Source organism: Brachyistius frenatus, unplaced genomic scaffold, assembly GCF_029030835.1.
Source record: "Brachyistius frenatus isolate BFR_SWC_R1_liver_20210118 unplaced genomic scaffold, ASM2903083v1 Contig_2, whole genome shotgun sequence".
In the NCBI taxonomy this organism is placed as follows: domain Eukaryota; kingdom Metazoa; phylum Chordata; class Actinopteri; family Embiotocidae; genus Brachyistius; species Brachyistius frenatus.
This window is the reverse complement of record NW_027210601.1, coordinates 4,509,043-4,534,163: the sequence shown is the minus strand read 5'-3', so window position 1 is coordinate 4,534,163 and position 25,121 is coordinate 4,509,043. Positions and strand designations below refer to the sequence as shown.

Here is a 25,121-nt window from a genome sequence, read left to right as displayed (position 1 = left end):
AAACCCATGTTTACCTTTGCTGTAAGAGTGAATGCGAGTGGCATTAAGAGGCTTTCACCCTCTCTTTCTTTAACCCAGGCTGTTTATTTGGGAGACTGGGAGTGAGGCCAGTGCCCATGTGTGCTGTGATTTGGCGTGGGTGTTGTTTTTCTCCTGAGTTCAAGGGCATTCCCCCACCAGTCTCCTGGCAATAACTACAGCCACATGCCCTGCAGTTAAAGGAAATGCACTTTTTCACGCTGCATGCCAGTCACTTAGAGCCAACACATACTCACACTTAATGTACACACAAACAAAATGAGAAAGTGCTTTGCTTGCATTATGATACAGGAAATTACTTCTCTACTTAATTTGTTTTGACAGATGAGACAGGTGATTAAAAGCCTGCATCACACTCAAGGTGGAGGAGCGAAACACTTTCAGTCACCACACACTCGCTAACAACCACACAGAAACGCTAATTACTCACAGAGGGTGGCGTGACCTTTTCATACAAGCAACTTGGTTAACCTTACTCACTGCTAAGTCATTAATTAAGTGAGACATCCTTGTGACCTTTGACCTTTCATGACCCACACCATCTCATTGCCTGAGTGTCCTGTCAGGAGCTGGTGGAGGGGGATGGCGGCTACAGCTTTCATTCAGAAGGTAAAGGAAGAGCCGGGTGGATATTTGAGCGCTTCGACTGTGTATAGATTTAAAGGAAGACATTCAAGTTGCAAGAGTCAGTAGAAAAGTTGAGAGAGAATTGATTTTAGAATTGGTTGTTTTCGTCAGAGCACACAGTAAAAATCTGTTGATTGATTGCATAATCTCTCTTCATCTCCTCCTCCTCTTCCTCCTCTTTTATCCCTCAGATCCTTTCTACTTCATTCCTCCGTTTCTTCGGTCATCCACCACAGTCTTTGCATTACTTCTTCCTTTTCCTCCTCTTCCTCCTTTTCCTGCCAGCTTGCTCCAAAAACATTGACACACACACACACACACACACACACACACACACACACACACACACACACACACACACACACACACACACACACACACACACACACACACACACACACACAAAGACACATCATCCTCTCAGATTCTGGTATCTTTCCTTAGTCATCAGTAGGAGGTGAAATAGGAACCTCTCGTGTCTTACTCTCAACCCTTGACACAGGAAGGAAAGTTTTTTGTTTTTTTTAAATATATGGAGATCCAGTTTGGCAGCAGTGTATTTGCAGTGTGTGTGTGTGTGTGTGTGTGTGTGTGTGTGTGTGTGTGTGTGTGTGTGTGTGTGTGTGTGTGTGTGTGTGTGTGTGTGTGTGTGTGTGTGTGTGTGTGTGTGTGAGTGAGTGAGTGGGTAGCAACATCTAGAGCTCAGGAATGCAATGACTAGCTCTTTATATGCCTCAAACCATTTGAGTTTTTGGAAAGACAGTCAAATAAAATTTTACATAGACTATCAGACTTCTTGGAAATATTTAGTAGATCCAGTGTGTGTGTGTCTGTGTTTATTTTAATTTATCATTAATCACTGCCATGGTGAATCTGTGAGCATTTGATACTTTTGAGTTAATGATGTGTGTGTAACACGCTTCTCTCACATGACTGACTGAAGGCCGACACTGCTGTCAATGCTGGATTTGTGTGTGTGTGTGTGTGTGTGTGTGTGTGTGTGTGTGTGTGTGTGTGTGTGTGTGTGTGTGCGTGCGTGCGTGCGTGCGTGCGTGCGTGCGTGCATCCATTTTTGTGCAGCATGGAGCGAAATGTTTGCAATATTTGCCTTAACAAATGATGTGGTTTGCTGTCTTTGCTGAATGCGTACTTGAGATTTGGCTGAAATCCTTGAAAAGTAAACCTCGGGGCTTCTTTATCAAGGCCAAGAAAGAACTTCTATGTTTTAACAAGCAAAGAGAGCAACTTCCTGAATTTACCCTAAAAACATTCCCGAACAAACCCCAACCTGTTAATAAATTTGCAGCACAAATGCAATGTCAGCTAAGGCAAGCCCTACTCAATTAGCTAATCTTATGGCCATGTCTTTTAACAAGTAGTTTATATAAAATTGGGTCAATGGGGGCCAGCCTAATCCGTTAGGGTTATCTGTAATTAAGAAATGAAGTAATTGATTTCTTTTGACTTTTGAAAATAACCTAAATTGACAGAAAATTAGATTTAACAATATAGCAGGACCCCCTTGGATTAAAAACTCTTCCTACCTGCCAGGTGTCTGACAGATCATTTCTCCAAACCCAGATGCCAAGCTGCTTTTTCTGTCCTGAACATGAGGAACACACAACACTATTATGCTGTGGCCGTACAATAAGGGACAATCAGGAAACATGGTGTCAAGGCAATTCAGTTATCCCTCACCTGTATCAGTGTATCTGACTACTGAAAACTTTAAGAGGCAATAATTCAGCAGAGTTGCTGTCTCGCCTGATGCTGTCACACCTCCACTGAAGCATCTGAGATACAATGACAATCTCCAAGTATCCTGTGGCATCTTTAATCTCCCTCACTTATCTCATCCCCCGGGAGCGATGACAGATTGATGTTTGCCCAGTGCTAGACTCATTACAGACCGACAGCCGTATATATCCTAATGACTCAGAGCCACATGAAAAGTGAATGGCACCACTGAGAAGCATATAATGGGCCTCTGGGGACACCGTAGTTCCAGGCACCTCCTGAAATCTCTTCTCTTTATCCACTTAGCTGGATATCAATTTATATATTTACACTCTGCTGCTGCTTTGGGCCATTGTAAAAGGCGAGTGTGAAAAAAAAAAAAATCATATTCTCTTAACCTTAATCAGTTTTGGTGCCTAAAACAAACCAAACTGTGAATGTTTCATATTTAACCCAAACCATGACCTTTTCCCTAAACGTAACCATGTGGTTTTGCTGACTAAACTAAAGGCACCTTATTTTTCACACCTTGGCAAGTCAAAATGTGACACTGCTACCATATCTTCTAGTGTACTGTTGGATGTATTACATGTTTTGGCATGATAGCTCTTTGGAAATTATATGATTTTAATGCCCAGATTTAACATCCTCATGTGGCTCAGTGACAGCAAAACAGAAATTTATATGCACCCTAAAAATACAGAGGCAATGTTAAAGGTCCAAATATAATACATCTATAAATGGAGGTCTTACTGAGATCAGGGGTGCAGGGCACACTTAAGGAAAGAAGTAATGAAGGAAAGGAAGGCTGCAGTCCTACCATGAAATACCACGAAAAATGATGCTGGTTCTGGTTAAAACAACAAAACGAGGCTAAGAGAGTGGGAATAGGATTTAAATAAGATATGTCTGTAGGCTTGAAAAGCAGAGAGAAAGAAATTCAGCGTGTCATCAAGTCTGCCATTGATCACAAGCTAATGTACAGTTCAATGGCAATGAGCCAAAAACAGCCTCTTATCCCAGACTAATACAAATCTGCCGGGCCAAGTCAACAGCAACTTTCTACTGAAGCTGCTGCTGTATGTCTTATGTAATCAAATTTTTTGAAAACATAATGGAAAGTCGACGCCACATCCAGAAGGGCTGCACTACTGCTCGTGCCACGAGAAACTGAAATCATTAATTAGACAACAATAAATTTGAGTTAGTACCTTTTTGAGAATTGAAACAGTGAGCCAAACAATCTCACCACAAGGTCCAAACATCAAATTGGCCTGTTTCTTTATTATAGATAAAGCACAGGTTACAGGTTCATGCAGTTTCACCGTGCAGTTCATCTTATATCTGCAGCAAATGAAACTTGTATTGCACTTGAACTCATGTTGAACCTGAACTTTCAGTGTAAACACACCCTTGAAACAGCAGAGCTTACTGTAACAGCTCAATGATTCTGTATCCTTCAGTAATTGCTCACTCTGTGCCCTGTTGATTGATCATTGATCAGGTAAAACCCTCTACATGCACACACACGCAGACAGCCCACATCACTCGATGTATGTTAATGGAGTTGTGCTAGCTCTACTGTCTCCTGCAGGCTCATTTCAAATACTTTGATTTTATTTAGGACAGACAGAAAGCTCTTTTCTTAGATTTTTGAATCTATAGCTTTTTGTTTTAGAAGGGGCTGGGAAAGGCATGTTGTCAGTAGGTAGCTTTCAAGATACTGTGTCTCCATGTTAAGATGTTTTGATTAATGTAAGTTTAACTTGCACAATTATTTATGTAACTAATCAGCTGGTTTCTTAGCAATTATTGTTGAAGGACACCTCATAGGAAAAGAAAAGGGAGGTAGTGGAAATATCTGACTACTGCCACATGCTGATGAAGATGAGGAACATTATGAAGGCCTTTATCCAAATGAAAAGCCTGCAGTTCTGCTGTGGTTCTGGCCTCTTGGTGTGTAGCTAGATTTCAAAGCGTGCTTTACCTTCGCCAACATCAACAGTATTGTTCTGACAGATGACAGATCCCTTGTGTGCAGGGTGATCAAAGCACTGGGAGGGGTTTTCTTTTCCATGGAGATATAGACTGCCATTTTTAAAGCATGCCACAGGGTCCTCATCCAGCTTTTCAGAAGTGGGTTCGTTCGATGTGGAATCCCCAACGGACACAGCAAAGAAACCAGGTTTTCATAACCTGTTCAGCTCGACACTGAACTATACAGTGGAGATGCTGACATCACTGTGAGGTGTGATTTGAGAACTGGATCCACAAGAGGGGATAGGACAAGAGGTCAAATGATTAGTTGATTTTAGTTAATCAGTGCTTTGCATAATAAAAATATCGGCCTGGGTGAAACAAAGAAATAGATCTTTTAAACAATACTTGAGAATAATGTCTATATCTCGCATGAGTTTTGAGGTGAATTGACTTTGATTTATATTTGTGTCACTCTTGAGATTTTTTTGTTTATTAAATTATACTGAAGTAACTTAATTTCCAAATGTGTTTATTTTGGTACTTTTGTAAACACTGATGTCACTGTGTTTCCTCTATAACTGTTGGGCACAAAAGACTGAAACATGAAGAGCAGCATACTTGTAGTCTAAGTTGTTTCTAGTTTATTGTGCTTGTTGGAGGAAAAGAGGTAGGGCGAATAAGATGTTGCAGTTCTACCAGTCTGGCAGGTAAAGGTTGTATGTAAGGTTGAAGACACAGTGATCTCATCATCCAAAACTGGGAATAAAAAGGATGAACAAGCATAGCTCTTAAAAGCTTTGTGTTCGGCGCTGACATTTGTTAAAGTAATTTTGATTTTTTTTTTTTTTCTGATTCTATATTCTATTTTCCTTTTCTTTTTTTTTTCTTTTTTTAAACATGTATCAATATAATTTTGTTTTACATTCCATCTAAATGCCAATTTATATCTTCTGTAAAGAGTCTTGTCATTAAGGTGCTGCTTGCCTTGTCTTTTCAGTTTCAAAGTCTGTGGGTTAGGTCCATTTAATATCAGAAACTGAATGAGCCTGAGGACTGAATGCCCATGACAGCTGTCCACAATAATCTGCCTATGGTGTTTGAATGTTTCCACAAGGGGGCGGAGGTTGAGACTAATGCCATGGCCACGTCCCTGGACTCTCTCTCTCTCTGTGTGTGTGTGTGTGTGTGTGTGTGTGTGTGTGTGTGTGTGTGTGTGTGTGTGTGTGTGTGTGTGTGTGTGTGTGTGTGTGTGTGTGTGTGTGTGTGTGTGTGTGTGTGTGTGTTTCCAGTGGCGCTTAAGTACCTTGGATAGCTCCATGCGCCACAGACGCACTTCTGCGAGCGGAGGAACTTCAGCTGAGCGCTCTCTATTTCCAATAATATCCACCCGCAGAGCCAGCCTTCTCACACCTCCAATTTCAACCTCTTCCGCAACTCTCCAGCTATCTATTCTACTTGGATTTACTTGCTCTGATAAACCCCTCTTTTCCCATCGGGTATGAAGCAGTAGAGCCGCGCCGCCCTCGGAACACCGAGAAGCGGACTCCTCTTTTGCCTTCATCCGCGTCCTGCCGCCTCCTCCTGCTGGAGCCGGAGAGATGCCCGGGGCAGGATGTGCTCCAGCCGCAAGATCCTGTGGAGCCTGCTCCTGCTGTCTGTGGTGGAGGTTGGCCTGGGTGTGGCGAGCATCGTCCTGGGAGCCGTGGGCATCAGCTGGGTCCGGGGCGAGCACAAGCCGCAGCAGGGCGACGCTTCACCGGTCTGGAGTGGACTCTGTGTACGTCCTGGACAATAATTGTCATTATACTTTTTCTGCTAGCACTAGATGATTAAGTATCTCCAGGGATGTGGAGGGAGCTTGAGACGCAGTTTAAACTCAGGGGAACTATCTGCCTTTTTAATGAACCCTTCTTTTGGTTTTGAGACACGTTCACAGTAGGTTGCATATTTCCAAGTATTCAAATTAAATAAGACAACATGAGTTGTTCTTATAGCGGGAAAAGAAAGATTAAATCTACTTTGAAATTAGGTTAATGGTTGTTTTCATTATGGCCATTGGCTGGAAGTCAGTAGCTTACATGAAGTTGTAATTGGCTACTACTCTGTGTTTACAGAGGATTTTATTTCAAAGATGTTTCCAAGAGTGTTAAAGTTTACATACTGTTATAATGAGGGCAACTGTAACTAAAAATACGATTTAACAAAACATTTGAAAACACTGTAAAATCAGGAAATAAATCTGTATTTTTCCTAAAAAGTTCATATTTCCTTCAAGTTTTTGCTTTTTAGCTTCATTCAAATGTTGGTTTGAGGAAGGTGTGTCACAGGGCTGATATCTATTCATTTAGTTTACTTTTTATCAGTAAAACTGGATGTTATTTGTCCACCTTTTTGTTTTCCACTGCTCCAGGCTGTGGAGAAGACCAAACACATCTTTATTTATGTTTGTTGTGGTCATGTTGAAAGCACTTCATGTGTGCACTTCAGACACACTGCCATTTGTCCTGCTGCACCAGAACTTAACTTTGGTTCCACCAATTCATGCTTGAATTGCTGCTCAGTGCTGCTCAGAAGGGTCAAAGCTTTTACACCCAATGATCCTCTGAGTCGTCTGCATATGTCTCCTGCGGTCACACTGCCGCTCTCAGCCTCATTGTCTTGATTTTACCGGGAAACGGTTAAAGGTGGGTTTCTGACATTTTAAGTATCCGTATACCTTGAGTCAGCTGCTTTATTGTGACTGCCGCTCCATTTATGGAAATTCTGTCTATTTTCTGTTGAGAATTACAGTAAATGCCTGGAGCTCAAACAAAGTTTGAAACATCTGAAAGACTGTGCCTGTGTCAGACAGGAAGAGGAAGAAAGTTATTAGTGACACCACAGTAAATAGGTTAAAAATCTGAGCATGAGTGCAGGTACCTTGTGAGTGCTTCCACTGTGCAGTGTTTGAAGTTGCTGCAAAGATATTACACAATATGACGTCCTTGTGTTGAAGCTCACAGCTGTTGAGCTCTGTTTGCTGAGTCAGTCACCCTTGTCTCATGATTACCTAAAGGTTTAGATCTGCTTTCATGGCCTGTGAGTTAATAAGACTGATTGACCACTGTCCTCACAGTAAATTGGATGTCCAATGTTTGAGGATGTAGATTTAGGGTCCTGCTTTAACAGGAGACTGATCATTGTATAATTTATGATATTTTTCTGTGACTTTAGTTCAAATTATGAAGGAGTTTCTTCACACATAAGATTACTTGAATAGTTAGTTTAATACTGTCTATTCCAAATCTGTTTCACTCCAAGTTTTTTTTCAACAAACAGCAAACTTGATCAGTGATGTTTCTAAAACAAGAGACATATTCTTTTGTTAAATCCATCCATTTCTGAACATCCTCAATGTTGAATTTAGCTGTCACAGATGTAAATTAAATAATAACTGTTTTTTGTAAATACTGAAAAATCCATTTAAACTTTTGTTTGTCTTACAATATTAATTGTAAACCAAATACAAGTAGCTTGATGAAGACTTGCTAAATTAACAAATTGATTGATTGATTGAACTGATGAAGACCATGGAATAATGCTAAAATCTCCAAAATAGAAGCAAAGAAGTGGACCTGTCTGGTGATTGGGTGTGCCCATATTTTCAATAAATGGCATTAAAACTATAACCGCTACAGTAGTGATACTGATTCTGATGTTGAAAATAAGGGGAAGCCAAACTCTCCCTTTACACACACACACACACACACACACACACACACACACACACACACACACACACACACACACACACACACACACACACACACACACACACACACACACACACACAATCACTATGCTTCCCACAACTTTCAGCAAAACAATGCTCGCTGAGCTGTCTCACTTGTAAGCTCATTCTGCCAGCACAATACACCACCATGCTGTTCCAGTGCAGCCTGAATTCCTGCCTACCAGGACAATATGGCTCTCTAGGAAGACACACTATTTTTAGAGGGAGAAAATTTGCACATGGATGACAGAGCATCAAGAACACATTCACATTTCCTGTCTTCAAGAGGGGGGGGGGGGGGGGGGGCGAAAAACATTTAAAATTTCAGATAGTTTCTGAACAGTAATTTTACTGATGGCAACTAACTAGAGCTTTTGAAGCTTGTAACCCTTTGTTGTTTTGTTCTTTTTCCAGTTTCTGGTCTGTGGGATGTGTGGAGTGCTGTGTGCTCGGAAGAGGACAGGCCTTATTGTAAGTACATATATACTGAATATTTCAGGGTCGGGTTGGTTATAAATTATAAACCCAGGAATTTCTTTTTCTGCTTTCTTATGTCCTTAAGGTTGTGGTGTATCAACAACACAAGCCTTTTCCAATGTATAAGCTGTCAAGTGATGTGACGCAGGGGAAGTCCAAGTGTTTTAAAGGAGTAGTTTGTCGAAAAAGCTAAGCTAACTTTTTTTCCCCGGGTTGGACTACAAGATTATATCCACTCAAGAGCAGTATCAGTCTTCACGTCTAACTGTGTTGTGTGCTGCAATTTTTGAATCCCTTTTAATTCATAGACTGTATTCATGATATCACTGTCTTCTACTACAGATTTCATGATGCCAAAGGTGACTGGAAACACATTTCAGTATAGATTCAGAGTCAAAAAAATTTGAATGACTGCCATTTGATGAGGAGCAAAAGAGCCTTTCAGAGATGCAGAAGATGAAACCCAATTTATTATCACATATACATGAACTGTAAAAGAGAGAGGATCAAAAAGTTCACAGAAAGCTACTGTTGCATGCAAAAATAAACGGACCAACGTGCTATGCACAGAGCAGAGGGAAGCTATAACCTTCATGAGTAAGTATTCCAAGTTACATCACTGGATCAACTTCAGCACCTGTTACACATGTTTTGTAACGATTGACACGAGCGCATCTGTGTTTTCAACATGGACATGAGCAGAGAGCGCACATAAGATTTTGTGTCAAACTCCTGTAATCCACAGCGAGGACTTTTAAAATGCTTGACAAAGCCTACCGCAATGAGTTGTTTTAGGTATTTTAAGTGACATTCGTGTTTCAAGAGGCGCAGAACATCACGGTTCTAAACCAGAAAAGTCACAGCAGGTCAGGAATGCAACCAGGTGGGTTTCTACATGCATGGTTTGTGCACTAGGAATTTGTTCCCCAGGGTCAGACTGTCAACACGAAGTTCAACTGTGATGTTCTGACGTGTTCAGTGCATAAGACCTCAACTCTGAAGGGATCACAAAACCAATGAGTTTCTCATCCGCAACAACACAATCATTGCTCCACACACTCCTTTCTCGCCTGCTTCTTTCTGTTCCCCACATACCAGTGGTCACAAAAACGTGTTTAACTCGTGCTGCCGGTGATCAAGCGACTTAAATTGGAGTACTTACTCACAAAAGTTGTAGCTTCCCCCTGCTCCGTGGATGTCATTGTGCTCCACTCCATTCACGTGCAAAAGGAGCAGTCTTGGAACTTTTTGATTGCCCCTTCATTCAATCTGAAGTATATTCTTATTATAAACATACACTCGCAAGTTTGAAAATATATGTGTCATGAATATTGACCATAAAAGTCTGCATAGTCTAACCCTGGAAGTTTGCTATTACTGTGAACACCCTAGTGTGTGTGTGTGTGTGTGTGTGTGTGTGTGTGTGTGTGTGTGTGTGTGTGTGTGTGTGTGTGTGTGTGTGTGTGTGTGTGTGTGTGTGTGTGTGTGTGTGTGTGTGTGTGTGTGTGTGTGTGTGTGTGTCTGTGTGTTGTCCTGCGAGCAGGTGCATACAGTGTGTTCTGAAAGAGACGTCTGAGGAAATCAGAGGAGACAAGCAGTCACCTCTCTTCTGTCTCGCTCTCTCTCTCGCTCTTTCTGTCTTTTTTACAGTCTCTCAGTGTCTCCAAGTCCTCGTGTTTCTCTCTGACTCTCTGTCTCCTGCAGGGACGGCACTAATGATGGATCAATGTCAGCACAATCTGCTGTAACAGAGACATCGCTCAACCTTTCCTTCCCTCTGTCTCACCCTATCTATTCCCAGCTTTCGTCTTTGTCTACATCTCTTTCTCCTCGTGCCTTTCCCTTCCCCATCACTCTAATCCATCGCCATTCAGTCTCATCATCCCGGTCATTCCGATGCTCTGACTCCATCCATCTTCCTCTCCTCATCTCCTTCCATCCCCCTCGCTCCCTGTCTGCCTGTGGGGTGATGATTGTATTAGGTTGGTTTGTCTCCGGACCCCTGCCAGCCGCTTTCCACACTTCACCGGGTAATGACTGAAATTGGAGATGCCCTTTTCCATGCGGTTAAAGGCACTAACGGCATCTGTACTGGGAGCAATGAAAGAGAACTCCAGACACAACACACACGCACACACATGCATCCATAATAAACTGGAAGTAGAATTGAATCAATTTGATTTTATTATTTTGATAGTAAAGTAATGGAACTTCAATCATTTCCCCATCAGATTCTGCTGAAACAGAAATTATCTCCTCAAACTGGGTTTGAGTTTTCCTGATGCTTATTACGATTGTAAGGACGGAATCCATCAAATGTGATTTATTTCATACTGAAAGGAAAACCTCACCTACTGTCTCCAACACAAATCAGACACACACATGCACAAATACCGCAAGTGACTGATGCAAGCATATTTACAAGCCGTGCAATATTTCTGGAAGAGACACTCTGCTTTGAGAGCAATCCAATTTTCTAATAGGAAATGAGATTTATTTTGACTGATACGCATTACTCATCACCACAGTCGTTGTCAAAATAGCAGAATGATTGGGATGGGAGCTCAGTAGTAGTTTGTTTATCTCCTATCTCATCACATTTTGTCAGTTTGTTTACAGTTTTGTTGATAGGACATCAATTCTGCCGTTGGCATTAACATAAACCCTTGTCTCTTTCTCTCTCTCCCTCTCTCTGTCGTTCAGATGATCCTGTTTTCAGCGTGCTGCATCTGTGGTCTGATTGGCGGGATCCTCAACTTCCAGTTTGTTCGGGCGCTGAACAAACGGCCGGACTCGATGCACTCAATCCACCTGGCTGCCATGACTGTGGCCTGTTTGGGTAAACAAAACAAAAAAAATGCAATGCAACACAACTGAAAATGTTAATGTCTGCTGCATGCATGTGTACACTATCATTATATACGAATGTTATTTAATGATTATGAATCACACTTGTCCACGCTCCGTCTCTACAACCTCCATTAATCCAGTCCCACTAATCTCTCTTCTTCTGCCTCCTCTTAAATTTGTGTCTCTTACCACTCCACTTCTTGTCTTGTGTTGACATGACTAACAGTAATGTCAGCCACTCTGTGAGGCTGTGCTTGGAGCTAAATGCTAACACCAGCATGCTAAAATATGCTAGCATGCTAATCAGGATACCATGGGGACAAGTACAGCTGAGGCTGATAGGAAAGTCATTTGTGTTTCAGGTATTTCATCAAAAGTGGTGACATCTTCTGACCTGATGATGTTGCAAAAATCAACTTTTTACCTCTCATCCTGCGGGGGTCACGAATGTCTGAACCAAATTTCTCTTCAATTGTTTCATTAATTGTTTTAGACTTTTCATCAAAAAATGACAAATATTCATCTCCTGATGGAGTGTCAGAAAAAGTCAGGAGATCATCAAAGTCGTTCATATCCATTCTCTGGTGTTTGTACAAACGTCTGCTGAAAACAGACGTTGAGATATTGTACTAGATTTGTGAAGACTTTGCCCTGCTTGAAAGAATTCTGCTGACTTTGATGATCCTCTTCGACTGTGGATTTTTGTTTTTGATTCAAAGCAATCCATCCAATGCTCGTTGTGGTATTTAAGTTTGGAGCAACAGACCAACAGGGCTACACAAGTGGAATAGAAAAGAATCCCTCTATTGTTTCTGTAGCATGGTTTCCCTCTTCCTGTCTTGTCCAGGGATCTCGTCCTGTACCTTGTCCACATGGCTCACCTGTCGCCTAGCCAGCTCTGAGCAGCAGAGGATGTTTCTAGAGAGGGAACACTCGCTGCACCATTCACACGAGATGACAGAGAAGGTAGGACATGGCAGCAGAAAAGAGCAAATTGATCAGCTTGTTGAGAACATGTCATTTAGCTTCAACAGGTGTAAGAAGTGCATATTAATACATGAAGTCTGTTTGTGTTTGTCCCTATCAGGAGGTCCTGGACAACTCCAGCAACGGCATTCCTCAGATCTCCTACAATGGACACACCACGGCATCACCTTGATGACATCATACCAGAGGCGACTTGCACACATTAAAACAGAGACAGTTACATAAACGCCTGCTGTCAGACAGTAGATACAGCTTCACATATCCTGCACCATTTGACTGGATCCAGGAGTTGAACTAGGTCTCTCGCCTTGGATTCAGAATCGATATGCAAACATGGGTCAAAAGAGCCTCTGTTCCTCTCAAACCAAAGTCAGGATGGTCAGCAGTTGTTTGGATGACAAATCAGGTGACAAACAGCTCCGTGACATCATGTGATCCTTAAACTAATGAGCAGGAGGGATAGATTTTATCCAATCGGATCCCTCAAAGTGATGGGCACAAACCCAGCATGCAGCTTGTTTTGAAGAGCGACTGCTTTTACAGCCTCCTTGTCTTTATTCTCTTTTTCTGTTTTGTTATTGGTTTATGGAATGCAGATATTGAGGTAGCTTTCAGTAAACTGTATGTATTGTCTGATAATGGAATGCTTTGACATGAAAATACTGTGATGCTCAATGTACTGTACTGTATATCAATGCTTGTATATCAGGTACCTATAAATCAAACATATTTTTATAATGCTTCTTATGAAGTGAATTCAATTGAAGTATGACTAATCTGAGGGATGGACCACTTGCATGGATTATTTCAGAAGAGTTGGAGTACTTTTGTTGAATACTTTTTTGTATTGATTAATATTTGAGAGATTAATTGATATAATCACGCTGAGTTTGGTGTCATGATCACAAAATATGCAGATTCGGCTTGTCACACAAGAGTGATGACTCACTTTAGTATTCAAATGTGTGTACAATATGCATCAGTGTGTGTGTGTGTGTGTGTGTGTGTGTGTGTGTGTGTGTGTGTGTGTGTGTGTGTGTGTGTGTGTGTGTGTGTGTGTGTGTGTGTGTGTGTGTGTGTGTGCGTGTGTGCGTGCGTGTGTGTGAGAGCGACTTACAAAAAGTAGCCAGGTTACAGCACTTCAGTCAATACATTAAATGTTTATTTTCCAGTCAATGGTTGTAGTTAATCTTCAAAACTTTAATGTCGTAATCACACAGAAACAACCTGCACACCACACTGTCAACATAATCAATGCTGAGCAGGATTTAGGAAGTCGCTGCATCCCCTGCGAGTAGGCAGTTTAACACAATGATGCTTTCGGCGCTGTTCAGGATTCCCACACTTGTCGTAAAGTCAAGTGATGAAGTAAATCTGTTTCATAGCTCCTCTCAAACCTGAAAGTATTGCTTCACAAAGCAGAAGGAAAAACAGCAATAAATAAAACAGTGTCATGGACACTCATGTGCACGCACGCACGCACGCACGCACACACACACACACACACACACACACACACACACACACACACACACACACACACACACACACACACACACACACACACACACACACACACACACACACACACACACAGCTGTGACCTCTAGTGAAGATATGCAATTGCTCAGACAACATCATGCTGCTCAATACATCATTATGGTGTTTGCCTATTCCAGAAGCATCTAACAGTGGTGTATGTGTGCTTTTGTGTGTGTGTGCATTTATGTGTGTGTTAACTGGGGCCCACAGCAGCAGAGGCAGAGCTCTTGCTGACTAAGAAACCACGTCACTATTTATCACTGTGACAACAAACAGGAGCGGGCCATGGCGCCCCACAGCACCAGATATGCAATTCCTGTGTGTGTGTGTGTGTGTGTGTGTGTGTGTGTGTGTGTGTGTGTGTGTGTGTGTGTGTGTGTGTGTGTGTGTGTGTGTGTGTGTGTGTGTGTGTGTGTGTGTGTGTGTGTGTGTGTGTGTGTGTGTGTAATAGAGAGAGGAATGCAGAATCATGTGACCTCCTGTGGTGCTGCTCTATCAGAAAACAGTAACATAAGATTTGTCTGTGCACGAGTCAGTGTATTTTTCTGTCCATGTGTCTGTGTGTGGCAGGACATTTGAGTGTGTGTGTGTGGGGTGTGTGTGTGCGCGCGCGTGTGTCTCTGTCAGTGTCAGCGTGCACTAGTTGCACTAATTGACACCGCAGGTCACCCTTATGATCTTAATGTGGCTCTGCAGGTAAAAACAGGATACAGAATCAATGAGCGTCTCTTATCAGATGAACAGCTTTACAGCAGCATCCTTGCAGGCCTGTCAATACACAACCTGAATTTGACATAACAAAGGGCAGATCGTTAAGAAAATATATAATTTTCACAAATTTTATTTATCACTTATGCAAAAGAATCCTAGTAACTGCTTGCAACAATAAAGGCATATGTTGTATCATTTGACACTCACGTCATTACAAAGTTGTTCAATTCTTATTTGGTAAAATGTTGTTCCAAGTGAAAAAGAACAGAGAATTGTCTTTGTCTGTGGCTAATTACTGTCTGAATTGCAGGCAGGGAATATGGAAGAGTTAACCTGAAGGGGGCCTGAGGCATGAATCTGCTGGACCCTGTAAACTCCCCTTCGCCATTATAGGTCCTCAACTGTGCAGAGACTATTAAACAACTATATAGTCTGAATTCATTAATGATTGTAAAAGTCTATAAATATTTTGGAAACACAATCTAAGATCCACAATTTTAATGATGCTTTCAAACTTATGTTCACATTATTTATGTTTCTAAAACAGTAAAACAAAAATATATTTTTGACAATTGTCTGTTTAGCACCATCTAAAATATCTGGTAAATAATATATATCACAATTTGGGGAAGTATTGAATCATTAACTTATATGTATATGCATATTTTGAATGTTTTCACTGAATGTGTCTCTTTTTCTTTGCTATTTAAAAAATAAAAAAAATAAACAATGCTGCCATTTCACCGCCTCACCAGCAGGGGGAAACGTAAATAAATGTGTTTCGTTTTGAACAGCTGTTCGACTTTCCTCAAAGCGGATATTACGCCTGGTTCGTCTTCCGGTCTCCCTAAACAGCATGGCGAACTTAGAGCACGCTGAAGACGACTCAAAACATGTGAAAATGTCAGGTCGGATACCCGCAACGTGCACTCCTGTCCAACCCGACGAAGTGTCTCCTGTACCGGACAAAGACGCGGGCGTCGTCTCGTGTGCGATTCCGTCGTTCGCCGCCGCCTCGGAGCTGCTGTCAGCGCCTTACTCGTGTCTGGTGATGAACACACACCGGAGACATATCGCCCTGCCGCCCGTGTATCTGAACAAAAGGAGGACGGGTTTACAGGAGGAGCTGGAAGCAGAACTGCTCAAGTTCTCCCAGAGGTAAGAACCAAACAAAACGCGGGACACCACGCGTCCTCCAAACGTCCAAACGTTTTCAGATGTCCCTGCTGTGCAGCTGCAGCCTGTCTGTTCTGTGTCCATGTGGTTCAGAAATTGCTCAGGTCTGTTCTATTAAAGTGGCATGACCTCAAGATGACAATGTTCAATTATATGTATACACTCACCACTACATTTGGGACACCCTGCTTGTACCGATGTGTCAAAAACTGATTTCCATCACGAGGAAGGAGCAGCAATCGCTTTTTGGCAACCAAAACTATCTTTTCACAGTTGTGTTGAACCTGTAAACGTAACTCAACTGGTACAAAACGACTGGTTGGTCTATAATATTTACTATATAACCTCCTATGTATGAAATCAAGTCATCCTCAGGCACTGGGGCGGCTGTGGCTCAGATGGTAGTGCAGGTTTCCCACTGATCAAAAAAGGGTTGGTAGTTTCAATCCCCCGGTTTGTCGTGTCCACATGAAGTTGTCCTTGATGTAATATACCATGAAAGAAATTCAAGAAATTATCGTCCATTATGAATCAGCTAATCGACTAATTGATGAGTCAATTATCTGTTTAAAGGTATCTTATTTTCTTTCCTTTTTTTTTTTCTTGTCACTTTCCTGCTGTAAAATGTCTAAAAGTGACCACGTAGATGTTATTTTGTTGAGTTGGATAATCCCAAATGGTTCCAACAATGTTTAAACCCTTAGAAATCCGTTGCTAACTGCGAAGCTAAAGATGGCTTGTCATGATCCTACTTTTCATGATTATATAACATCATCTTTTGTTATTGTTTTGTTTGAGAATCCCTTAGTGGCAGTAATGCAATTCTGTGTGTGCATTTAAGCACAAGATGACAACAGCAATAACAGATGTGTGATTTCAGTGATCTATGTTGGAGTTCATTTGTGGTCTCTTCAAAGGAGATGATGTGAAAACTGTCCGTGCACATTGTGATAATTAAGTTGGATGAAACCATTTTGCACCGAACTTCTTCAATTCATTGTATTTGTATCTCACAGTTTAAATGGAGTACCCTTAGCTTATGACAACATCAGGATAGTGGGCCAGCATGGAAACATTCACGACGACAGCGGCTACATCCACATGGACATACAAGCCAACTTCATCGTATTTCAGCCCAAAAAGGGACAGAAACTACTGGTGAGATTTACATTTATATTATTTATATCATCTAGAGCTGCTTATAATACTCACTCGGTGTGTTTCTGTGCGTTGAGGCAATACTCTGTTTGACAAAGATTTGTAACCTCAAAGTCAGAAATAAGTAGGTCTGGATAAAACTCATAGTACCTTTTGAAAAACGACCTACTTTTGACTGTATTTATTGATGTTGTATTCACGAGTTAATACAATATATTGACTCGTGAACATAGTAGTGACATTATATATATTATATTAACAGGTTTATATGGTACATTAGGAAAAATAATTAAACAATTTTCTCAGGAAAGCATCAGTATTTTAAGTGTTTTCCAAATAACTATTGTCCAAAAAAAAAAAAAAAAAAATACAATCCACAGAAATATAAACCAAACACAGAACAGTTCATTTATTTTCAAAGGGTAAGGTGAATAAATTGGGAGTAAGCCACGTGGGCTGCCTGGTGCACGGCTGTTTCAACGCCAGCATCCCGAAACCGAACCTGGTCACCGTGGAAACCTGGAGGGACGCAGGGCCGAGAATTGGAGCAGAGCTGGAGTTTGAGGTGACTGCCCTGGATGCTGACACTGCAGGCGTGCTGCTGATCAGAGGACGACTGGACAGGACCAGGCAAGTGCACAGTGGTGTTTCGAGGCAAAACTAATCTGGGTTTTCTGTATTTCATCACACTGAATAATAACCATCACGCAGCCTGTTTTAATCATTAGCGTGAAAATATTGATATTAAATTATTTTAAAGTAGCACGGGTCAATGAATCATGAAGACGTAATGTTTGACAGTTTTGCTCTTTGGGTTATTTGTGCAGTGAAAATGTCAGGAGTTACCATGAACTTGTTTCCATTTTTCAATTAAAATAACAGCCTACATGTGTAGTTAAACATGAAGATAAGATTTGTTGTACGATCAATATAAATGTTTGTTCGCCTGATATTTAGTTACTTCATTTAAAATGTTTTTTTTGTTGTATTATTATTATTCAACAAATAATGCTCAGTGGCAGCCTTGTAGCTGCTCCTGGTGGTTTTTCTTTGTTTGCTATGTGTAGTGGGATCACTTGTGGTTCTTTTCTTTGGTTGGCTTCATACACACATTCATGCACACATGTAGCCCATGTTATGAGGAAGGGTGTCTAGTTTTGAGAGAAAGGGAGACCAAAACAATTCAAATTGTGAATCATCCATTTGACTAAAAATATTTAGGTTGTATTTTTCAACAGCCCGAATTCAAAGCTTAAAAATCTAACTTCACATCAGGCCATTTTTTTGTTGTACAAAAAGATGGTATGTTGGGTTTTTTTTTTCAGTATGTTTTTACACCCTTGATTGATTATTGTGTTTTTGTCTTTGTGTCTCAGGGTGCAGGAGCTGCTGGCTATGGGTGAGAGCGCAGAGTTCAGTGTTCCTGCAGACCAACCAGAACCACAATACGCTGAGCCGACCACAGAACCCACCCAGGAGTCTCCTGATGACACCCCCAAGAAGAAAAAGAAGAAAGTCAAAGTCAAAGAGGAGGAGACAGAAGAAGACATATCAAGCAAACAGTGTCAGCATGACAGCAGTGCAACACTGCAACTGAACGGGACGACGGACGAGGCAAACGGCGGCGAAGCTGGTGAGAAAAAGAAGAAGAAAAAGAAAAAGGAAAAATGTCTGAAAGAAGAAGAGGAGCAGGTCGAGCTGTCTCGCATGGAAATCCATGGGAGCAACTCCAGTGGTTACCTGAGTGACAAGCCGAGCAACAAAAGGAAGCATGAAATTGGAGATGACATCACGTCATGTTTTAGTGAAGACACCGAACCTAGAAAATCCAAGAAGAAGAGGAAAGGTGACATTGAGCAGTTTGCTTAAAAACAGAATTAAAGTTCCTGTTTGGAAATATGGTGAATTGTGTAGAATAATTTGAGGCGATACTGACCGTGTTAATGGCAATGACGGGTCTGGAGGAAAATACTGATGTGCCTTAATGGTTGAACACAGTTTTCTTAAAAGCAAGATTTCTATTAAGCTCCTTTAAAATCATTTAAACAGAGGATCGGAGAGCAGGACCAAACCTGAGAGACCGTTCCTCAGTCGATCGCAGTTCCACTACATGGCCTGATGGTGGAGCAAAACTGCTTCGTCCATACACACCAGCACCCAAAAGTCCAGAGGTGAATTTAATTTTATATGTTTAACATGGCGAACAAAGTTTCTCACTCTGAGCATGAAAAATTGATGTCAAATAGTAGCTGTTCTTTTGTTGGAGGGACAAAGGCCAGATAACTGAGGCTGCTCAGGTCAAGACTCTTGTTCATGTGCCTCCATACAATTTGTGAACGCATTGCCTCGATTAAAACCGCAAGGGAAGGAGAACATGTTTTATTAATTAATTTATAATATTCTGTCACCAGCCTGGAAGTAGCAAACAGTGCGGTCATGAATTTATAACGGTGTTTCACTCGCTTCCTTTTGTCTTTAATGGAGTTGTCCACTTTGACCGAGAACCAAAAGAAATGAACAATAAAACATGTTTGATTTTTATCTCGCTTAGAGAGCTTTTTAATTTAGATAATGTTGTCACAACTTTTTATCCTCAATCATTTAAAATGACCGTGACAAGTTTGGAAATCTACAACACTGTTTTAATTGAGGAATATATACCCCTGTAATAATTATTAATACAAAGACTTGTTTTTTTTCATAGAAAATTCTCCCACCATAAGCTCTTTTGTGTGAGGTGGTGGGTGTCAAGTGATTAAGTGCAGAGAGACAGCCTAAAGATCTCTGTTTTCTTTCCCCCCACCTCTGCACACGCTCAGAAATCCCCCTGCCTTCCAGTGGGGAGTCTAATTAGCTGTTAGGTGCTAAGATGTTGGGGAGCTTATCAGAAGCTGCCTAAAGAGTAGAGATAAGCAGCTGCAATTAACTCTGCTCATCTTCATCTGTCACACCTCATCGTATTTTTCTGTCATCAACATGAGCTGACCTATCTGTCGATATATCTCTTTTTTTTCTTTTCTTTTCTTTTTTTGAATGCACAGATAGGATAACTTCAGAGAGCATTTTAATTACTGCTACCAAGTTAGTGCGAAAATGGAAACCAAAAATGTGAAAAAGAAAAAAAAGGTGCATTAACATTTGAATATACTTGCTGTTAGGTAGAACTGATTGTAACCATTCCAACCAGCGATGGCTGTTGATGGTACCACTTTCTAATAAGACCCCCTTAAAAAAGCTGAACATTTTAACTTTTATTGCCCTATTGATTGCTAATGAATCATCAGTTAAAGGACATTAATGAGAAAAACTTTGAATGGTTCGACCATTTAAACACTTACCACTAAGAAATATACGCTTCACCAGAAGAACATTAACTCCATTTAAAACTTTTTTTGATAATCAAGTGTTCTCGAAATCATTTATTCATCACAAATTGCTCCAGTGTTCCCAAAATGCTATGAATGACCTCAAATTGTGCAACAGTTCAACTGCCAAACTACACAAAACATTTATAATTTTCGAGACTTAGAAACAATCATCTGAAAGGTTTAAGTGATGCTTCACTGTAATTTGTCCTCCCTTGACCTCATTATGTGTTATCACCTTCATTTGCCTCGTTCCAACCCCACCTCTCTTTCACCTGTACCCCCTCCCTCCGTCGACATGTATTTATCTCGTCACTGCTCCTGTCACTCCCCTCTTCCCCTATCCTGCTTTCCCTCTCCGCCTTGGCCTCCTCCTCCTACTTGTCTCCCTGATTTATAGGAGGCGGTGTGCAGTTCACACACATTCCACTTCTGACACCACGCCGCCCCCCCACTCCCCTCGTGCAACTGGACTCGCATATCTATGCACGGGCGTTTATCTTCGTGATCCTCCGATGGCAAGAAGAAGGAGGGTCAGAGAGATGAGACAATAGGGGGAGTGTTGTTTTTGTTGAGCCTCTGTCTGCCTTGATAGGAGTAGTATCTGGTGTGTGTGCGCGTGTGCGTGTATAGGCTGGCTGTGGGTCTATCTCCGGTGTCAGAGTTTCCAGGCCCGGTGGCTCCTACATGAAAGGACCAGCTGAGTCTTTATGGAGAACAAACGGCGCCCTGACGCAATTCTCCAGGTTCAGGACACACGCACGCACACGCGCACACGCACACCCACACAAAACAACAACCCATGCTGGCTCTCTCTCTTTTTCACTCATGCAGACACACCACATCCCCAACCCACAATCCTCAAATCCCCATCTTCACGCACGCCTGTTGGCCAAGCCTAATTAGTTATGTGGTCGGCACTCTGCTCCATCCCAGAGCCCCAAATGGCAGCAGGTCATAAAACGTTAAGTGTTCCACCAGTCAGAGCCGTGCGACTGTGGCCATATATCCTCCCAACACGGGCTCAGGCAGGGCTGACTTGTATCAAAGCTCATCTCTCACAGGCCTACTGACATCCATGAAATCTCTTTATGGCATTTTCAAAGGCATTTCTGGGAGATTTTTGGCATTTCTGCTCTGCATCTCTGGGTTTTTTTTTATGCTCGCTCAGGTAGGCAAATAGCTTGTGCTCACTCCGAGTCAGATGGGATCAAGCATTAAAATCTTTCCCAAGGGTTCAGTGTCTGCACACAAACACAAGCGCACATGCACACACACTATTAACCCCAAAAGTAAACATTACATTCGGTTGGTGAGCAGCATTCCCATAGTTAGTTTGTTTCCCCGGCACCCGACACCCACAGTCCTGCCCTCAGTAACCCTGGCGACGACAGACGGGTGTTTCCTGTGACACCAATTTGCTCAAGGGAATTGTGTTTGGGTCTACATACACACATTCACATCCTTGTGTATGAGTGTCTTTACCTCATCAGTGAATGTATGAAAATCAGAAAAGTAATCATCACAAGGTTTGATTATCTGACCTCTTCCTCTACGTGTGTGTTTGTGCGTGTGTGTTGTGTGATGACATCCGGTTTTAAGTTGAAGCAAGAGGTCAACTTCTTTGGAAATCATTTGCTTTCTTAGTTAGAGAGCATACCAAAACCATTCTCATGTGTAGCAACATCAGCCAGCAGCCAATTATCGTAGCGTAGCATAAATAGTCGGACTGGATTTTTCCTAATGTTACAAAATCCTCCAACCAGCACCTTTTAAAGCTGAAGCTCATGGTGACAACAAGACTCTAGGAAGTTACTGCTCCCAGCCAAGAAACAGTCTAGCACATCACTCTTCCATGAAACACACAACTTGTTGATTTTACACTTCTCTGCTTGTATGGATTTGGACTTGTTTCCAGGCTTAATGCTAAACTAAACTAGCCCACTGCTGGCGGTACCTTCTTACAGTATGTAGTTCAGATATGAGACTGCTATTAATCCTCTTGTATACAATGTCTGAATATTCACTTGAATGGTATTTATTCGATTTCACCGTCACAATTCCAAAGATGTTTATCTTAAGTGTTCATTGCTCTCTGTCAGGCAGGTTTGCCAAAAAATCATCGGTTTGGCTTTACTCAGATTAAGGTTTCCAATGTTTTACCAAAAACAGACAAATTAAGTATCAACTGCAAATGAAATAAATGTAAACGGTTTTGACCCCAATACATGTACAACATTTTTTTTAAATAAATCTCAATACACAATAACAAAAATGAATAATAAAAAAAGAGGGACTTAACAAAGAGCCTTGAGGCATCCCATAAGTAAACATTATACAATTTCAATGACAATTATTTATATCTGAAGCTAATACTGTCTTTTCTACTGGTGTCTATTCTACCAGAAATGTGTAACTTGCACTGTTTGCCCATGTCTTTAGTTTAAAATTGTTCTTAGTACTATGACCTCTATAGTAGTAAATATTTTCTTCACTGATGCTTGAAAATGGGCACTAAAAACAAAATACATCTCTTAAACCACATTGCTCTATCATTTAAGAGTATTTCAACTTTTATCTTTTAATTCAAGTGTGGAATATTTTATTTTAGAATAAACCGTTTTTTTTTTTTATTTAGTACACCTAGTGTATACACTATATATTTACTGTGTACCTTTTACACACAGACACATCAGTATACATATGTTTATGTATATGTTTTTCTGATTAACATTTTAATGATTATATTATATAAATATTTACATCATATATACACAGGATATATTTTCACATTATGGAGCATTTATTGTGTGTTTTCTCATTTGCTTGGTTATATTTGTTACACTCACTTTGCACGCAATGTTTTTGGACCTTTCATGTTGCTTTAAATATTTTATTTTTTTTAGTATCTGCCCATTTGTGTGTGTCTGTGTGTGCCCTGGCCAGCCAGCCCAGTGAGATTAATAGGGCTCAGTATAATCAGGAGGTAATGGGAGGCTCATAGGCGTCTAGACAGTGTTCAGACCAAACTGTAACTCCTACACCCAAAGCAATGGGGGAATATGACAGGGAAAGGATAAAAGGTATAAATGAAGGGTAACTTGGTTTTAATCTTAGCTGTATGCAGATATTATGATAGTAACATAATCTGTGAAGATACAGCAAATATTGAAAGAATGAGGTCAAATAATATGAGCTACACATGAATGTAATAGTTTAGCCAAACACAATGATTTACTGTGGAACAACAAGCTAATGTAAAATGTTTTATTTTTAACCCACCCTATACCTTTTGCATATAAATCCAGAGAAAAGCAGAAAAGTGTAGAGGAGTTATGAAGGAAGCGGTAAGGAGGGGAGCCCACACAGCATATCATCAGACCTTCAGCCACAAACTCTCAAAACCACAGAAAAATAAATAAGCCAAGAGGGGGAAAAAAAACTTCTGGGTCTGGAAAAAGTGATCTCATGTTTAGTCATGTAACTTTACAGGACAATACCCAGGACACAACTAAATATTTTATTATCATATTTTTATGATGACCTTGTCAGACTGCAGGGCACAGCTCAGGGTACCTTTAGGCAAGGCAGAAAGAGAAAGGGAGAAATGAAAAGAAGTGAAACGTGGGTGGCCATACTGCCAATGATGTGCACATTAGAGCGGATTTCTGGAAAAGCACTGTTTAAATCATTGACACGTAGATGAAAGAAACTCCCCTGATCTGTGAACCATCTGCTCATTCTGGCAAGCACACTAATTTTAATTACGTAGTGCAACTTTAGCCAAAAATTATTAACATAAAAAGAAAGACGCAAAGATCCCTTAATTTTTTCTTTATGTATTTCTAAATTCATGTCGCTTTCACTGAAGGCAACACTGAGCGCTCCTGATAAATGTTCTTCTCTTCATATTCAAAATACAACACTAGTGAAGAGGCAGGTCAAAAAGAGGGTATAGCTTTCCCCTTTACATGAACCATAAACTTTATCTCTAGCTCCAAATGTTGCTTTACATGTTAAAGGCCATCAGCACCCCACGGTGTTGTTATTCAGATCCAAACTTTTACAAAAGTTTATGAAGTTTACAATGTGGCAGGCACCATAAAGTAACAGTAAGAGAGGGGAATTTGTTTCAGAGATTAAAAACTTTTGTTTTTAAGGCTTTTTGCATCAAAAAGTCTAATTTTGTAATGCCACTTCAGCATAAACAGTCTTTGAGTGGGATCATTTTCATCCACGCCTAAGGTTCCAAATCATTTAAAAAAAGAATGGAAGTGCTATACAGCAATTTTTATTGTCTAAATATACAACAGAATTCCAGAATTGTGTTCTGTCATATTTAAGCAATTACATGATACAAGAAAGAAAGAAATTGTATTTGTGTGAGAATTGTTGCCGTTTCTCTTTGGTGATGCCTATATTTCAGAATCAGGCTCAGATTTGCTGGCCAATTATGTTATTACATGTCATACATGTAGTGAAGACTTTTAGGAAATGTGTGTCCATGCTTGGCCAATGAAGTTGATTCTTACTGAAGAAAAAGCTTGACCTTTTGACCAACCAAAATCTTATCAGTCAATCTTTATGTCCAAGTAAATGTTTTTGCCAAATTTGAAGGAACTTCGTCAAGGCGTTCCCAAGATAGTGTTCATGAGAACAAGAGAGGCATGAGGTAACAGTAACCTTTGACCTTTAACTAC

General features: G+C 40.8%; 2 protein-coding genes across 2 annotated transcripts in view; both read left to right on the top strand.

Annotated features, from left to right (window-relative positions):
• The window catches only part of LOC138618804 (transmembrane protein 196), a 29,022-nt gene extending 15,234 nt beyond the window's left edge, over positions 1–13,788 (top strand). The window contains exons 3-7 of the mRNA XM_069694796.1: positions 5,888–6,160; positions 8,570–8,626; positions 11,336–11,471; positions 12,330–12,448; positions 12,570–13,788. Coding sequence (XP_069550897.1) covers positions 5,996–6,160; positions 8,570–8,626; positions 11,336–11,471; positions 12,330–12,448; positions 12,570–12,641 — 549 coding nt within the window. The 5' untranslated portion in view covers positions 5,888–5,995 and the 3' untranslated portion in view covers positions 12,642–13,788. The remainder of the gene's footprint in view (positions 1–5,887; positions 6,161–8,569; positions 8,627–11,335; positions 11,472–12,329; positions 12,449–12,569) is intronic.
• A 1,774-nt stretch (positions 13,789–15,562) lies between these two features.
• polr1f (RNA polymerase I subunit F) lies at positions 15,563–19,597 on the top strand. Its single transcript, XM_069694758.1, has 4 exons — positions 15,563–15,880; positions 16,915–17,056; positions 17,478–17,686; positions 18,433–19,597. The coding sequence occupies exons 1-4, from the start codon at positions 15,579–15,581 to the stop codon at positions 18,923–18,925; spliced, it is 1,146 nt and encodes a 381-aa protein (XP_069550859.1). The 5' UTR covers positions 15,563–15,578; the 3' UTR covers positions 18,926–19,597.
• Positions 19,598–25,121: the final 5,524 nt, after the last annotated feature.